At 50.5% G+C, this 17849-nt stretch overlaps 1 protein-coding gene across 6 annotated transcripts in view; it reads left to right on the forward strand.

Annotated features, from left to right (window-relative positions):
* The window catches only part of BMP7 (bone morphogenetic protein 7), an 85585-nt gene that overhangs the window by 14868 nt on the left and 52868 nt on the right, over positions 1-17849 (forward strand). For all 6 annotated transcript variants that reach the window (XM_057701940.1, XM_057701939.1, XM_057701942.1 and 3 more), the window contains exon 2: positions 16609-16801. In XM_057701940.1, coding sequence (XP_057557923.1) covers positions 16609-16801 — 193 coding nt within the window. The remainder of the gene's footprint in view (positions 1-16608; positions 16802-17849) is intronic.

The following is a 17849-nucleotide window of genomic DNA, read 5'->3' on the forward strand; positions in this document are numbered from 1 at the left end:
GAACAGGAAGTACTGCAAGATATATACCTCCCAAAGGATGCTCCTTGCTTCTGTGGAGAGGAATGATGTCTCATTTAGGACTCGTTCAAAATCACAGTACACCTGCCTAATAGTGGCTTCAGCATTAAAAACGTGTCACTCTCTCCCATAACAGCAAGTCTTCAGTGAAGTGATTCCACGTTTGGGTGGCAGCTCAGTGATACCATCCAGGTATCCTCAAGCTTTCTCCCTTGCCTTCACCATCCTCAAATGCCTTATGTCTGTTACCTCACGGTTACAAGATGGCTGCTGCAGCCCCAGACTTCACATCTTCATGTAATCTCACATTCAAGGCAAGAGAAAGGGGAAGGATCCAAAAAGCTCTCCTTGCTTGCCTGTCTCCTGGCTTCCTAGACATTCCCTTGAAGACTTCTCTGTAAGTTCCCTGACCCAAACTGGTTCACAAAGTCAGATCTTTCTGCAAGGAAGGATGGCCCACACAGCAGGAGGGAAAGTGTGGGGAAGGAAAGTGGGAAGCGTTACATTCAGATAATCTAAGTTATTTCTCTCTCCCTCTTCTTTGTTGTCTGTGTGGTGTATAGTTGGATTTACAGAAGTTATTTGCACATGTGATTTGACTCAGCTCTGCCCTATGCACAGGTAAATAGTGGCCCTAAGCTAGTTTCCAGAGTCTTCAAATAATAGTGAGCCGCAGTGAATATGTGCAGGAGGTGGGTTGCAGGTCGGCATTAATTCAACCAGACCCTCTGAAGCCCATGGAGAGACTTTAGTTTCTGTTTAAATTTGAACCTGTGAGTCGGTACCCTTTTGCCCTGACTTTGAAGACTTCATGGGATTCCAGCCGACAGCCATTTGTTTGCCAAAAACTGTCTTCATTTTATCGCCATCTCCTTAGACAAGTGGCAAAACTTCTTGAAAATGATCCGAGAAGGTCAGAATCATCGTCCCCTGGAAGGAAGCAGAGGCCAGGTGGAGCTTGGTCTGAGTTCTGCTTGTGGGACAGGTGGCTCCTGTTTCCCTCTGGGTAGAGGATGAACAGATCAAGATACTCAAGGCATTTTAAGAATCTGTGTCATTGTTCGCAAGCCGAGGGTGGAGAGCTTCTTGGAGGGAAGGCCTGCTATCTTGGTCGAACCTTGTTTGTACCCTGAAAGCCTGTAAGAACCTCTTCCAGTGAGTGGGTTCTGGGCATATGGGTTGCTTCTGCTCATTTCCAACAGAGACCGATGTGAGAGGGTGTGGGTATATCAGGCCCACTGGTTGGAAGAGATGATCAGGAGAAAAGGAGGTAGAAGGTATTTTCAGGCATTGTTTCTGGGCAGTGTGTGTTTGGTGTGAATAAAATTATATGTAACAGAATTCTTTGGTTGCAGGCAAAAAAAAAAAAAAAAAAGTTCAAACTAGTTTAAGGAGAACAAAAAGGAAATCAATGCATCTCCAAGACTTGGGAAAGGACATAACAGCAACTAGAAAGTCCTTAGAGAGTCCAGGGGTTATTTCTCCATGTCCCTCACTGAATAGCTTCCCTCTGACCTCTCTGCCTCATTGGGTTCCTCTGGTACCCTGCCTATTGGGAGAAAGATGCCACAGCAACTTGTAGTCATATAGCTCTCTGGCTAGCCACATATTTGCCTTACCAGCTTCCCTGGCAGGTTGGAATGGCCATGGGATGCTATTCTAACTAGTGAGACACCAGAGGAAATCTGGGATTAGAAAGGGGTGGGAGATGGTTCTGAAAAATATTTTGCCTCCTGATGAGTGACAGATAAACAGAACACTCTATCCTTTTCTCCCTTTTCTTACTTTAAATGTGGTCCTGTGAAGATGTGATGTTCAGAGCCATGGCAGCCATCTTGTGACCATTAGGCAACAAGCCTAGGGACTAAATGTCAACGTGCAGACAATGGCAGAGTGAAAAGAAGAAATTGAGTTCTTGATGACATGGTTGAGCTATTGCACCCAACTAAAATTCCTGGGAGGGACTCTTAGACAGCTTGAATTACATGTTCACTAATGAATCAGTTGGGTATAGAACGTAGATCATGCTACGTAAATAAGGTTCTTAAGAGTCAGCCTTTGGCCCCTGTGGCTGGGTTGGGGAGTTGGGGAGTGTGTATACTATCCAATTATCGCTAAGTTAGCCACAATAATAACAATAATCTTAGTAGCTAACATTTGTCAAGCGCTTACTATGTGCTGAGCACCCTTTATCCTCTTTACCTATATTTCTCATTTAATTCTCATAACAGCCGTTTCAGGTGGGAGCTATTAGTATCCTCCCTATTTTAGAGACCGGAAAACTGAGCACAGAGAAGTAAGCAGCTGGCCTAGAAAATGTATTTCAATTTGGAGGTCCAGTTACTGAGCCCTTCCTCTTAAACTTGATCCCAAGCTGCTGGTCAGGCTTGAAGGATGGGTTTGGAGCAGGTGAATAAACAGCCTTGCTAATGGGAGGGTCATAGGTCAGGGCAGTAGGATGCCACATAAGCATTTCCTAATTATGTGCTTTAGGCGTACTATCCCATTTCTTTGATTATTGATGCTTCTGAAACCAAAATGTCTTAAAATTGATAAGGGTGTTAGTGTCTTTTCCCTAAAGAGCTGGTATTAAATTGATCGCACTTCTTACAATAGGGGAAGTAAGAAATACTTCTTGAGTAAAACTGGAGATAGATAAAGCTAACCAATACAAAGTGTTAATGAAACTGTTTATTGGGAACTTCCTGGTGGCGCAGTGGTTGAGAATCCACCTGCCAATGCAGGGGACATGGCTTCGAACCCTGGTCTGGGAAGATCCCACATGCTGAGGAGCAATTAAGCCTGTGCGCCACAGCTACTGAGTCCACGTGCCACAACTACTGAAGCCCACGCGCCTAAAGCCTGTGCTCTGCAACAAGAGAAGCCACAACACTGAGAAGCCCGTGCACCGCAACGCAGAGTAGCCCCCACTCACCACAATTAGAGAAAGCCCGTGCACAGCAACGAAGACCCAACTCAGCCAAAAAAAAAAACCAGCAAAAACAAAACTGTTTATTGAAGTGTAATGTGTGTACAGAACAGTGCACGAATCTAGAACAGTTAGGAATTTTCACAAAGTGAACACACCCAGGTACCAGTGCCCAGATCAAGAAACAGAACGTGACCAGGTGCCAGAAGCCCCCTTGTACCCTCACCCAAGGACGACTGCTGTCCTGCCTTCTAACACCGTAGACTAGTCTCGTCTGTTTTAAAACTTTATCCATTTAATTGTACAAGTATTCTCTTAAATCCTGCTAATCATTTCCAATGATTTAGCAAGATGACCCCATTTAGACCTGTTTCATGTCAGCTGGACACTCACTTTGGAAATCTGTTTGCAGCTCTGCTGGTTACGTTCAACAGAGGATCCAAAATGTGATTTCAGAGCCATTCTTTGGGTTGATCTCGGATTCTCCTTCACTTACCAGAAATAGGTTCAAGGGGCAACGATGCAGTTTTAAGGGTGTTCTGATAGTTCGACTTGGGAAGTCAAGTTCAGCGTGTTGCAGTGTGAGCGTGAAACGAACAAGGATCTTGAAGTTCCCACCAAACTCCCCCCACCAGCCCCTGGGGTGGCTTCTGCACATCTCTTTACTGTCCTGTTTGCAGAAATGGACGCTGATGCCTCTGTGATGAGTGTTTTGCTCCAATTACAGGGCTTTAGAGAAGACTCTTATTTTGAAAGGGAGATGGGCGCCCAGCGTGAAGGGAGCACAGAACAATCTCTCCCTTAGCTGCACCTGCACTGCTCGGGCCTAATGAGTTTAGGTTGATGGAACCCAGACCTCAGGAAGGATTATAAATTCTCATTTGATTTGATTTGCTTCTAAAATACCTTAAACCAGCTGTGCCTGCCCAGCTGACCCAGGAGTCTCTGGATGCTTTGGGGGAAGGTCTGGGCAGGCACCCTCCTGTCCTGGGGAAGGCGGCGTGGGCCGCCGCACGCCTCTCCCACCCCCCGGCCGCCCCCGGGGCTGCTCTGGTCTGGTGCTTGTCCCTGCCATGTCACGTGACTGCTGGCCTCTGCCTCCTTGAATCCTCACAGTGGCCGCATAACTGGGGGCCCCGTCACATCCCTGTTGTATCGAAGGGGAAGTGAAGCCCCCGGAGAGGGGTTAACTTGTCCTGAACTGGTGATTGCAGAGCCTGAGTCTGAACCCATCTCGCCCAGTTCTCTGCTGCTTCTCGAGCTGAGTGAGGTCGAGAGGGGCTTTTCTGCCCTCCCGAGGGAGCCTAGGGTGGGGGGGAGGTTTCCAAAGATTGTTCACTAAGATGCTTGAGAACCTGCCAAGTGTCAAGCAAGTGAGTATGGTGGGTGGAGCAGTGGAGAACAACAAAATAATCACAGCCAACATCCTTCAAGCCTTTCCTTCGCACCGAGGACGCCACAGACGGTCCCTGTTCTAGCGGTTCTCAAAGAGGGGTCCCCAGACAGGCGGCATCAGCACCTCCTCAGAACCTGTTACAAGTGCAGGTTCCTGGCCCCCCACCCCCACCCCAGATCCCCCGTGTTAGAAGCACTGGGAGTCGGTCCAGTGGTCTGTGTTTTCACAGGCTCCCTGGTGATTCTGGAACACGTGGCAGCTTGAAGATCCCTGGTCTGTTGTTGTTTTTTCTTTTTTAAATAAATTTATTTATTTATTGGCTGCATTGGATCTTCGTTGCTGCACACAGGGCTTTCTGTAGTTGTGGCGAGCGGGGGCTACTCTTCATTGTGGTGCTCAGGCTTCTCGTTGCGGTGGCTTCTCTTGTTGCGGAGCACGGGCTCTAGGTGCGTGGGCTTCAGAAGTTGCGGCACATGTGCTCAGTAGTTGTGGCGCACGGGCTTAGTTGCTCCGCAGCACGTGGGATCCTCCCGGAGCAGGGCTCGAACACCTGTCCCCTGCATTGGCAGGTGGACTCACAACCACTGCGCCACCAGGGAAGCCCCCCTGGTGTGTTTTAACCCTACACCAGCCCAGTGAAGTCAGTGTCGTGGTCACCATGTTCCCATTTGACAGACAAGGAGTAACTCACCGAAGCGCCCCGTGGGTGGCAGGGTGGGACTCACACCCCAGCTGGGCTCCACATTCAAGCCTTTTATGTTCTGTGCCCTTTCCCAGGTCTTACTCTTGGAGTTAAAACCTAGAAGAGAAGACAGTTAATAAACAGGTCAATGGGCCAGTCAATCACATGCCCACAGCAGTTAAGTCCTAGGAAGGAAATGAACGGGGTGGGGCTGGGGGTGTCAGCACGGGTGCACGGCCTTGCTCAGCCCAGGGGAAGCAGTCTCCGTGCCGGGTGGGCCTGGAGCAAAGCTCCTCCGCCTGCGCCCCTGAACTTGGTGTGTCTGATGATTATCCAGCCTGAAGTCACTCAGCAAGTGATGAGCTCCCAGGTGGCCCTGTGACTGGGGCAGGGGTCGTCATGCCTGTTTTACAGACAGAGCCGAGAGCGCAGGGGCCACCAGCGTCCGTCCCAGGCCTCTCCCACAGCTCCGGGATTAAGTTCTCCCTACCTCCATGGCATTTCCCACACTGGGAACCTGTTTTTGAGGAAGAACCTCCTCCTGTCTCTCTGAACACGTATTTGGACCCTGGTTTGCGACACGCTCTTCATGTTGTCATGGTGCTATCAGAAGCCAGCGCTTTGATGCCACAGAGCCGTGCTGTCCCATAGCACGTTCCCCAGTGATGGGAACGTTCTGTATCTGCTGTCCAATACAGGCGCCCTGGGCACTTTAAATTAATTCCACTGAGGTAAGTGTAAACACTGCCACACCAGCCACATTTCAAGTGCTCAGTAGACACGCGGTTCGTGGCTGCCATCCTGGACAGTGTGGATGTAGAATTCAAGTTTAGGTTGAACCATATATAGGTCGTAATTGGTAGAAATTTCATAACTTTTTATGGTACAACCTGAAAGGGGACTTCAGACCGATTTAATCTATTACTTTGTTACGGAGCGGAGAACCGAGGCCCACCGAGCTTGGGGTCCCGCCCAGCCGGATGAGAGCCCAGGTGCGGCTGAAACCAAGGTTTCCTGACTCTCATGAGGCTTGTGTGTCTGTTAGCTCTGGGTTCTCAACGTGGCGCGGATGACCGCTGGGGCTGGACCATCCCCTGTAGGCGGGGGCTGTCCTGGGCACTGCAGGGTGTGTAGCAGTGCCCTGGCCACTGCCCACCAGGCGCCAGTGGCACACCCTCCCTAGGTCCTGACAAACAAAAAGGAATGCAGGCATTGCCCAATAGCCCCTGGGGAGGGGGAGGGAGGACAAAGTTGCCCCTGGCTGAGAATCACTAGTTTAGCTGAAATGGTAACTAGTTTCCATTCTTTACCCTGATTTTCAATTAGCCAAGGATGGGGTGGGGACCTGGAGATCCCTGGGGGCTGGGTTCCCCGCTCGGGGAGATGGGGCACCCGTGGGTGAAGGATGGCAGCCTCGATTTATGGTGGAAAGGCCGATGTAAGCTCACAGTCCATCTCTCTTTTCAGCTCTACCAGCGTCTGGGGCTTTTTAGGCAAACAACTGGCTTCAGCCCTAGAGATAATTAAACCCATCTTTCCTCCCTCTCCCCGCCCCATCCCCTAAACCCTTTGGTCCATTCAGTTCACAATGATAACATTGTTCGAGCAACACTGCACACATGTTGACACCGGAGTGTTTAATCTTGCGGTGCAGTAAGTCTCTGCCCACCCCCACCCCACATCTGTGCGGCTGCCACGCTTATGACAGAAAGCCTGGCTGCCAGTGGGCTCACCTCTACGCCCTGTGTCTTGGGACGCAGCCCCCTGCATCTAACAAGGAGGCAGTGTCTCCGAAGACCCTCTCGGAGCGCCTGGTGCTGGGGCTCCAGGTGGTCTTGTTGGCAGCTAAAGCACTTGGTGCAAAGTTCGAGAGTTGAAGCGGCAGTTCAGGGGAGACAATGCCGCTTGTGTGCCCTCTGCCGGGGGACCCACGCCCCCTGATTTGGGGGGCTGAGAGGGATGACGGGGAGACGGGTTAATGGTACCCTACCTTCAAGCTGTCAGCCTGCCTCCCGGGTGACTCTGGCAGGAGCAGGAACAACATTTACAAACCAGAGAGGGACCTGAGTGGGGTGCAGAGTCTTCACTCTCTGAGTTTAGCTTTTAAGGAGATGAATGTCATGACCATGTCGTGTGCGCTGAGAGCTTGATGTGTACTTCAGGCATGTCTTTAATTTATCGTCTCCACGGCTGAGAAGTTGGCGGTGGCTCCCAGAGTGAGGGAGAGAGTGTGACCGAGTGGTGAAGTGTTCAGGCCAGCTGTGTGGCCGTAGGCAAGTGACTTTACCTCTCCGAGCCTCAGTGTCCTCATCTGTAAAATGGACACGATGCACGTGCTTACCTCTGAGCGGGGGCTTTATAAGGATTCAAGGAAATGATGTGTGTGTGACACGTGTGATGCGGCATCCCGGCCAGCGGGAGGGCTTTTATCATGGTGACCGTCTTCCTCACCTCATTAGTATGGCTGCTATCAAAACAAAACAAATCATCAGAAAATAACAAGTGCTGCTGAGAGAATGTGGAGAAGTTGGAACTCTTGTGTGCTGTTGGTGGGAACGTAAAATGGTGCAGCCTCTGTGGAAAACAGTATGATTGTTCCTCAAAAAATTAAAAATCGAAGTGCCATCTGATCTAGCAATTCCATTTCTGGGCATATTCCAAAAGGATGGAAAGCAGGGTTTCAAAGAGGGATTTGCACACCCACATTCCAAGCTGCATTATTCACAGCAGCCAAAAGGTGGGAGCAACCCGTGTTCACTGACAGATGGCTGGATAAACAAAATATAGTGTATCCATGCAATGGAATATTACTCAGCCTTGAAGGCGAAACAAGTTCTCAAGCATGCTGCCACATAGATGAACCTTGCAGACATCATGCCCAGTGGCAGAAGCCAGCCACAAAGGGATAAACACTGTGATTCCACTCATACGAGGTTCAGAGAGCAGTCAAGTTCATAGAGACCGGAAGTAGCCTGGCGGGTGCCAGGGGCCGGGCTGGGTGCAGAGTGGGGAGGTGTATAAGGGGCCCAAGTTTCAGTTTTGCAAGATTCAAAGAGTTCTGGGTATGGGTCGCATAGCCATGTGAATGGACTCAACGTGACTGAATTGTACACTTTAAAATGGTTAAGATGGCGAATTTTGTGTTGTGTGTATTTTTACCACCATGAAAGATAAGGATTTAAAAATGGTGGCTGTTACCTAGCTCAGGGGTTGGCTGGGTGACAGAGCTGCAGTCCAGGTGAACTCTTACCCACCTCTCTCCTCTAGCAGGTCCACAGAGCGCTTTCTCCCCCAGAGCCAGTGGCCAAGAGGTGCTTGTACAATGAGTACAGTGGGGGCAAGGAGACACTAAGATGTTTTCTAGGCAGTGTTTATGCAGTGTTCCTCTTGTCTGTGTTTAGGACGACCTCCCTTCTCCTGTAAGAGCAGCACAGTGTAGCAAGGCTCAGGTTATTAAGAGAACATTTTCCTGTTAAGGTCGTTGGTATGTCTGTCTGGTTCTAGAGAACCAGAACCAACTTACGGCATGCCTCCGGCAGCTTTTTTCATGCTCCTTAATCTTGCCGTGTAAATCTGGAAATGAATGAAGAACCATCATCAAATTTCACATCCCTAAAGCTGTGGGGCTGTAGACTGCCTGTGACAGCAGCCTTGGTGACATCAGCTGTGTGTGCCAGAACCTTCTGGATAAATTGCATCCTCATAGGACAGGAAGGAGCCTGGCTTGAAAGTTTCAGAGTGGAAGCGGAATGGGGGATGCTGGGACCCTAAGACGTCAAGGGTCTTTGGAAACTCAGCTCTAGTTTCTGGTTATGTTGTGGACTTTGGTTGGTTCTCAGGGCCTCATGATAGGGGTTCGGGGGTCTGCCCCCCAGCCCGTAACTGGGCCTCCATGGTCCAGGCTGAGCTTGGGGAAACTGGACTCTGAGTGAGGGGTAGGTGTCTAGCCCGGACTTGCAGTTTTTACTTCGGAAGTGTCCCTTTGCTTGTAAAATATTTGATCCTCTCTCATAGTTGAGTGGCATCTTTGGGGACAGTGAGAGGACCGCATAGCGTGGAACGTTAACTAAGCTTTTTCTAAAAACCATAATGTTTTGGAAAGAGCAGCTGGGCCATTAACATGTTTACTACCGTTTGTCAAGTCCTCCTAGCCCTGGCCGGGGGAGCGGCCGATGGGGAGATGCAGGCAGCTTGGTGTGGGCTGACAGTCCCTGCTCCACGATGCAAATGCCTCTCGTCTGCCACTGGCCACAGTCTTGCTCTTTTTGCCTTTTCTGCATGGCTGTCTCCACCCTTACCACGTCCTGGGGTCTCTTAGCAGCCAATGACCAAATCCCGTGAGCAGTCTCCCTGTCCCTGTTGTCTGAGCCTGGCCAGCATCTGGTCATCTTCTCTTGCCTGTCTCTGGTCCTGCTCCTCCCCTGGACCGAGTTCTTCCAGTAGCCTGTTCTCCATTTCCTGTGCAGCTCCGCAGTGGTGGTCTCTTTCATCGTATGCGCATTTTCCTCACAAAGCTTGATCCATAAATGTAGTTCAGCAGCCCCGGATTGGACATTCCGTTGTCCAGCCTAATTTCCCACTTGGATTTCCCACAGGGCACCTTGAGCTTAACTTTCTGCATCTGTGCGCATTTTCTTCCCTCCTACCTCACCTGTGGAGTCTTCCCCCAGTGTTTGTGTCCACCGCTGGCATTGGTGCCCACGAGGCACTCCAGGCCAGCACTGGGCAGCCTTCTCCATGTCCTTCTCTTCAAAGTGCTTGCCTTTGACCAGTCTTTGACCTCTGTCTATTCCCAATCCTGCTTCACGGTGTTTACCCACGAGAACTGTGTTCACCGAAAAGCCAAGGATGTTCATTGTAGCCCAATTTGTAATAGTCCCAAACTGGGAACTCCCCCAATGCCCACAGAAAAATCAGCTGTGGCCTGTTCATACAGTGGGGTCAGTACAGCTGTGGAAATGAGTGGGTTACCACTCTGAGCAGCTGCAGAGGGTGGGGGGGACGTGGTTGAGGGAGGGAAGCAGAGGCAGAAGGGGAAGCCCCAGGCAGGCAGCGTGAGCCTGTGGTGTCGGGTGTTCAGAGGGCGGTCACCTTTGGGGACCAGCAAGGGGCTGGTGTTTGGGAGGGGTCCTGCGGGGGTGTCTTTGGTGCCAGTAATGAACGTGCTGTGTCCTTCTCTGGCTGCGTTTGCATTGAGAGAGTTCACAGAATGTTATCAATAAAATAGTTTCCTTAAAGACTAGACGAGAATTACGCAAAGAGTAATATATTGAATCCAACAGACTAATGGAGCCCCACTAAGCGTCGCGCTGTGCTGGGCACTGGAGGTTCAGGATCAAGGTAGTCATTGCCCCTGTCCCCAGAGCGTGGTCAAGGGGTCATCTTGTACTTGGAAATTATTCACGTCTGAAGAAAGCAGCTTTCATGGCAAATGGTCACCTGGACATCCCCACTATTACCTGGGCGTGTTTCCTGCCCGTCCATTTCTGGGTGTGTGTATAATTGGGCTAGATTGTTTTGCTCAGGACTGCTTTGGTTGCAAAGGACAGCAAGCTGACTCTAGCTTGCAGGGGACTTGTTTGAAGGGTCTCCACGTGACTTATAAATTAGAAGAACTGAAACCCCAAACTTCAGCAAGGATGGGGACCACCAGGCCAGGTAATCGAACCCGGAAACCACCTCCCCTCGATTCTGAGCGCTGTCCTCCCTGCCCAGAATCTGCTTTCTTGCCGACCAGCTTTCTCTGCACAGCGGTGGTGAGTGGCTGCCCAGACCGCCACACTACAGCCTTAGGGTTCAAGGCAGAGAAAACAAACAGGGCTCTTTCCCACCAGGTGCCAGCAAAAATAAAAGAAATCTTGTGTTTGGCCCCGCTTGGGGCTTATTCCCTCCCACCCTCGCCTCTGGAGAAGCAGGTCATGGGACAAGATGGTGTCTCCCTTGGGACCATTTGGCTTGATTGGAAGAGGCACGATGAGGCTAAGAGAAAGAGATGGTGTGGCCCCTACTGGTGACATCACAGGGAGCTGTGTTCCAGCAGGAAATGATCCCCTAGGGAGCGGGAGAGCTACTGCGTCTCCTGCATGTCTTTTCTCATGTGTATAAGAATTTATTGTATTCATTTATCTTTGTGTATGATTATATGTGCACATCAGTATGTGTATTTCGGGGGGCACATACCCCTAATTTTGGGGGTGTTAAGTACAGTTCTAAAAAGCATGGCTCTGGAAACCTCCACTTAGGTACCCGTTAAATGCCCACTACCCTCTGCAAGTCTGCGTGGCGAGCTGCCTTTGGTTGTTGTAATCCACTTGTGCAGAGGACATTAACTTAGTGAGGGGCACACGTGTGCATTTCGTGTGACTGTAAATGGGAGGAGGAACCCCAGATGCTGAGTGGAGGCAAGAGGCTCCTGGGGATGCTCGGGGATGAGGCTTGACCTGTGTGTGGGCAGAGTTCTTGCCTGACGTGTCAGAGAGTCATGAGAGGGGAGACCCAGGTCGGTGGCCTCCTGTCCCACCTGCCTCTACCCTTCATTGACACCCTCCAGCCCAGAATTTTCCCTTCCAGGGCCAGCTTTGGGGTTATTATTTCAGGCTTTTGTAAAAGAAGGACATTAAAATTGGCTTTGGGGACAGTCACGAGGCTGGTTGCTGTCAGAATGGTTTTTCCGGAATCTGTTTTCTTTGGACTTCTCTTTTGGTCTCAGGGGTTTGGACCCCTTTAATCTTTCGAAGATGAAAGTCCTTTGTTAATGCCCGTGAGTTCTCTCAGTCGGTGGTGTTCTAGAATATAAAGGGCAGTGGGAGAAAAAGCTGGTTTCCTAGGTTCTGGGTTTCTTAGGTAGCTTTTCTTAATGGGCTCAGGGAGATATCAACTCTAGACATTTATTTTAAAACTTAAGTCTTGGGTCATCAACTACAGTAACTTAACAACAGAGTGTAAACACGAAATTTTCTCCCTAAAAGTACATGCATGTTTCCATCTGCTTTAGTGGTGACTGTTAAACCATCTTGATCCCTGAGATTGAAGTGGTGTAGATTCCACACTGCGGAGCGGTTTCCACATAAGATGAAAACCTTGGGAAGATGAGATTTGGGATTTGGTTTGACCTTTGAATTAGTCACTGCTTTTCTTTTAAAAAATGACTGTTCTTTCTTTGATAAATCACAAGATTATGTGGGTTTCAGGAAGAACAGAATAATGACATGGTTTCTGCCTCTCATTGTCTTAAAGTGATTAATGAAAGAAATTCACTTAGAAAGCCATCCCACAGAACCTGCAGATGTTTGCAAGAAATTTAGTTGGACACTTTATCCACTTATCTTTTTTAAAAAAGAAACCTCGTAACCCTGATGTCTTAACTGTCTTAGCAGTTAAGATACGTTTTATCTTACACATTAAAAAAAGTTATACATGGACCTGCTGCAACAAACTATATTTGTGATTATATATCAGTGTTTTCTTTCTTCATTCCCTGTGACTTTAATGATTGTACCCCCGTTAATATCATGCCTATTCAAACATTTCTTTTCTGTTTGATCTATTGTAATTTTTTTTCAAATAAAGTTATCATTGCTGAACTATGTAAATACCCACATGTACATATTATTTCTTCCGTACTGACTGTCACTCTTATAGCTCATTGTTTGAGAGGCCCTGTAACAAGGACCAACACAAGTTACTTTCCATTTTCCAGGCACTGTTGTAAGTGCCGCCTCCTGTGAGCTTTCCTATGAGAAAGGACCAGTGTTATCCCTGGAGGAAGGGGACCCGCCCAGAGGTTAAGTAACTTGACCAAGACCACAAGCGGCACAGCTGAGGTGTGAACTCAGGCCCCTGGCTTCACGGAGTGTGATGGTCATGAGTGTATGGTTCGGAGCTCAGGCAGTCCCCTGGCTTGTGACCTTGGGCAAGTTTTCTGGCCTCCCTGAGCCTCAGTTTCCTCATCTGTAAAAGGGGGCTCAATCCTGCCTCTCCAGGATCCATCATGTGATGGCCAAGAGTGCTCCGTGCAGAACCATCACGGAGCATGCGCTCGGCACACATGCCTTTCTGCACTTCTGAGCTCTTCGGCCATCCTCATTTGTAAATTGGGGTCCACACCCCCATTCTCTGCTCGGGTTGGTGGCTCTGTTTGCCAGCAGGAGCTGTTGTGAGGTGTGGTCTGTCCCCACGCTGGGACCACGGGGACCAAGGTTTGTCAGAGTCTCATTGTGCTTGGGGCTCCTGTGCACAATGGCACGAAGCTCAGCCTTCTTCGCCGAATATCAAAGCACTGCACACCTCAGGGGTTCGTTCTGGCCTTTGGGGGTTTGGCTCTGCTGGGGGGGAGAAGGGAAGGTGGTTGGAAAGGGAGACTTGATCTGTGTAATCTGTCAGTGTGGGGGGCCACGCCTGATGTTCCTTAGCTGCATGTCAACTCCTGTAAATGGGAAGGAATATCTAAGGGGATGTTTCAAGGAGTGGCCAGAATGAAGGGGGTGGGGTGGCGGGGAGAGAGCTAAGTGGAGCCGCAGGAAGGCAAGGTTTGAAAAGGCTGGAAGAGCCACGTGTTGCTGCTGCTGCTACCTGGAGGTCCAGCAAGATGATGACCTTAGGGCGTCCTTTCCATTCTGTTGTGGATGGTCAGTTGTGGCCATGGCTTAGGTGGGTGGTGGGGCTGGGGGCCGCACGGATGAGTTCACTGGGAGCGAGCTCACGTGTGGGGTGCAGGGGTGCACATGCCAGCTGCTCACTGGGGGTGCAGGGATTCCCTCCAGGAGTTGTTGCCTCCCCCCCACCCGGGGTTCCCTGCAGAAAAGCACTTGAGGAGACCAGGAGTCATCCCCAGGCTGTGCCCGTGTCCTTCACAGGACAGACTTGTCTTCTTCCATCCCCGCCCCGTATACTCTTAGAAAGCGCTCAGGTGTGGTAGTGAACACGCACAGTTCCACTTCTGGGTGTGCCTGCCCCTGGAAACACGGGTGCCGCGGTGTTCACAGCAGCACCGCTCTCAGAGCCCCAAACTGGAAACTACCCAAATGCCCGCGTCCTGTAGACTGGATCCGTGAGCAGGGGTGTAATGGAACTGTGGCGTGTTATACAGGACGAGGAGGAATGAGTATCCACGGCAACATGGGTGAACCACACAGGATAGATACTGTATCATTCCCTGTTTATAATGTTCAAAAACAGGCAAAACTAACCTCTGGTTTGAGAAGCTGGGGGGGCGGAAGGGGGCGCTGGTGATGCTCCGTCCTGTGATCTGGAAGGAGGTTCCACGGCGGGTCACTGTGACAGCTCACGGAACCGCACCCGGATGATGGTGCACACACTACACGTATGTCGTCATGCAGTGAAAAAGTTCTGACCGACAAGCAAAGGGACGCCCCTTGCGGAGCTGTCAGCACTGCCGCTGAGATGTGTGGTTTGAGGCCTCGGGTTGGCTGGGACCTGGGTTTGAGTCCCGGCTCCCCGACCCTGGGAGGCCACACCACGCACGCCTTGTGGGTCTCAGGTCCACCCCTACCAACGTGGCCTTGTGCTCCCCTCCTAGGGTGACGTGAGGGTTGAATGAGTTGGAAGGGTGGCCGAGACTGACCCGGGGCATTTCCATAGTGACAGAGGCCCCCTCACCCTGGGGTACCCTCGTGAGGCTCACTGGATCCCCAGTGGGTGGCACTTTGTAGAGGCTGCCACAGTAGACCCCGCATCCTGGTCTTCTCCATAAGTCAAAGTGGAAATGCCCTGGGCCAGTCCTATTATTAAGGTTTAAAACAGATTTTGGTTTTTAAAGGGCCTTCAGGCTGCCAGTGCTGTAAACCCCCTTCTTCAAAGGCATTCACATCCTGCTGGTACCTGGTACCTAACCTACCCAGCCTGAGAGCTTTCAGGCTCAGAAAGCTGAAGCTCGCTGGTCGTGTTTCTCCTCTCTTCTGGCCAGGCTAGAACCAGAACCTCTCTCTGGTTCCCCACCCCCAAGGCAGGAAGTGGAGATGGGGCTGTATCTCCTAGGAGATGAAGGGTATCTGCAGATGCTGCAGGCCTGCCTGGGCTTGAGCATCCTGCATCTTTGCAGCATTGACAATGCTCACCTTCATCGCTGCTCCATGTTGGTCCAAAGGATGCATGATCCTTAGGAACCAGAGGCCCACTCCCAGAAGCATTGTCATTGGACTTATATCCATCTTGGTGTTTACCATCTATGAAATGGGCATAATGTCTTAGTTTACTATTGCTGCCAGTGTAAGAGAGAAGGGCTGAGTCCCTTTACCTTATTGTGTGTTGAAATCATTTTCTAACCTCCTCCCCCTTCGCCAAGACACTGCCATTCATCTCTTTTTATGCTTTTAGTCTAAGGCTATGCTTGTAAACCCTGGCTGCTATTAGAAACATCTGGGGTGCTTTAAAAAGTACAGGCTTCTGGGCCCCCTCCCCAAAGATACTGATTCATTTGGTTTCAAGAGGGGCAAGAACCGCAGGGTGCTGGAGCCCACTGTGTGCCAGCCTGCCCACCTCTGTCCTCAGTGACTTCACTTTGGTAGCCTGAAATCTGCCAAGATGAAAATTGGCAAAAACTACCGATCGGGTCCCAGAGAGCAAGTTATTAAACATTTACCAGCCCACCACTGAGCTAGGGCATCAGTATTTTTTCATAGTTCCCTCAGGGATTCGCATATGCAGCCAAGTCTGTGCACCACTGTGCTAAGGTACCCTATGATAAGCATAGTAAGGTTGATTTTTTTAAAATAAATTTATTTATTTATTTATTGGCTGCATTGGGTCTTTGTTGCTATGCGCAGGCTTTCTCTAGTTGCTGAGAGTGGGGGCTACTCTTAGTTGTGGCGTGTGGGCTTCTCATTGCGGTGGCTTCTCTTGTTGCAGAGCACAGCCTCTAGGCACATGGGCTTCAGTAGTTGTGGCACATGGGCTCAACAGTTGTGGCTCTCGGGCTCTAGAGAGCAGGCTCAGCAGTTGTGGTGCACGGGCTTAGCTGCTCCAAGGCATGTGGGATCTTCCCGGACCAGGGCTCAAACTTGTGTGCCTGCATTGGCAGGTGGATTCGTAACCACTGTGCCACCAGGGAAGTCCCAACTTTGATGTTTACACTGTAGATCACAGCCGTCCAGCCCTATCAGAGGGTAAAATATTTATGTGAATTAGATCACTTAATTCTCACAACAGCCCGTGAAGGAGGATTGTTATTCCCATTTTTCAGATAAGGAAACTGAGGTCTGGATAGCTTACCTGGTACTTTGTCCAGGCCCACTCTGCCAGGTAATGGCTGATGTGAGCCCAGGCCTGAGTGCCCGGAACCCAAGCCTGTCTGGGGCCTCTGGGATGACTGGGTCAGTGCCCCACTCTCCCCAGCAGGTTGATGCAGAGTCACTGTTCTTGTTATCCAAGGTGACCGCAGGATCTGAGCCTGTGACCTGCAGTCTGCTGCTGGTCAGCCTGGAATGCACAGTCATCACCAAGGGTCGCCAGCTCTGGGCAAGTCTCTATCGAGCTTAGGCTAGGTGCTTGGACTCTGAGCTGGGGTAGTGAAACCCAGTCACTAATGAGCTATTGGTGCCGATGTGTGTTTTCTTCCCTTTCCAGTGGAACATGACAAAGAGTTCTTCCACCCGCGCTACCACCACCGGGAGTTCCGGTTTGATCTTTCCAAGATCCCGGAAGGGGAAGCGGTGACTGCAGCCGAATTCCGGATCTACAAGGACCACATCCGGGAACACTTCAGTAACGAGACGTTCCGGATCAGCGTTTACCAGGTGCTGCAGGAGCACTTGAGCAGGTGGGTGCTGGACTGGTGCCTGGAAGGGGTCCTGAGCTTCTTCAGCTACGGAGAAGGCAGTGCCTGGAGGATGCGGCCAGACTGGGGCAGGGGGAGCCGTGGCTGCTCCTCCTGTGGAGCACCAGCCGCGTGCCAGGCCCGGTACGGATTATCTACTTTAGAGAAGGTGTGTGGTGTACATTCCCATTTCTTAAAACTCTCACCGCCAGCAGATCAGGTTAGGAATAGGGATGGCCTGGTGAGCCTGGGCTTGGGTGGCCCCTGTGGGTATTTTTGGGTGGTCTGCGTCGGCATGTGTTTAGGGGGATGAGGACGAGGAAGAAACGTTTTTGAGGGTCTGCCTCTCTCCCATTCGTCACTGAAACCCAGCACGTAATATCAGGCCACCAGTGAAAGTCACCATTTGTAATAAAATGTTAGGGGATAAAAATCTCCAAACCAAAAATAAACAGGCAGAGAACTCAGCCTTCCAAGAATCTTGATGTCAGGAGCCAAAGGTTTGTGTTGAAAGAGTTTAATTTCTTAAGACCCTTTTGATTTGTTTCAAAGTCCTCCGAGAGATAAGAAGGCCAAGAGAATGAGCTGGAACATCTAGCAGGGACATTCTGCAGTCCCGAGGTAGACCCAACCCAGGCAGTGCTGCCCAGTGGCTGGGTTTTTGGACATCGTGGGCTGTCGGACTTGTACCCCCACCCTCCGCCTCTCCCCCTCCATCCCGCCACCCCTTATCATTAGTGGAAGAAAGGCGGTGTGGGCGCCCCCTTTTTCTGGGCTGTCCGGGCATCTTCAGTGGCAGAGGGGACCTGTTAGCACACTTGGGCATAGCAGCTCCCAGCACCGGGCTTCACAAGCACTGACATGTGGGCGGTCATCTTAAATGCTAAGAAAAACCAAGCTTTTCGTGAGTGTTTTGTCTTCATTAACTGGCTCTGCCCCCAGTTTCTTGAGTTTTCTCAAACTAGCAAATGTATGTGTGCATTTAAATATTTTCACAAATGGTATCTCATCGTGTAGTCTCTCCTGCACCTACTTCTATCACTAAACCTTG

Source organism: Hippopotamus amphibius, chromosome 12, assembly GCF_030028045.1.
Source record: "Hippopotamus amphibius kiboko isolate mHipAmp2 chromosome 12, mHipAmp2.hap2, whole genome shotgun sequence".
In the NCBI taxonomy this organism is placed as follows: domain Eukaryota; kingdom Metazoa; phylum Chordata; class Mammalia; order Artiodactyla; family Hippopotamidae; genus Hippopotamus; species Hippopotamus amphibius.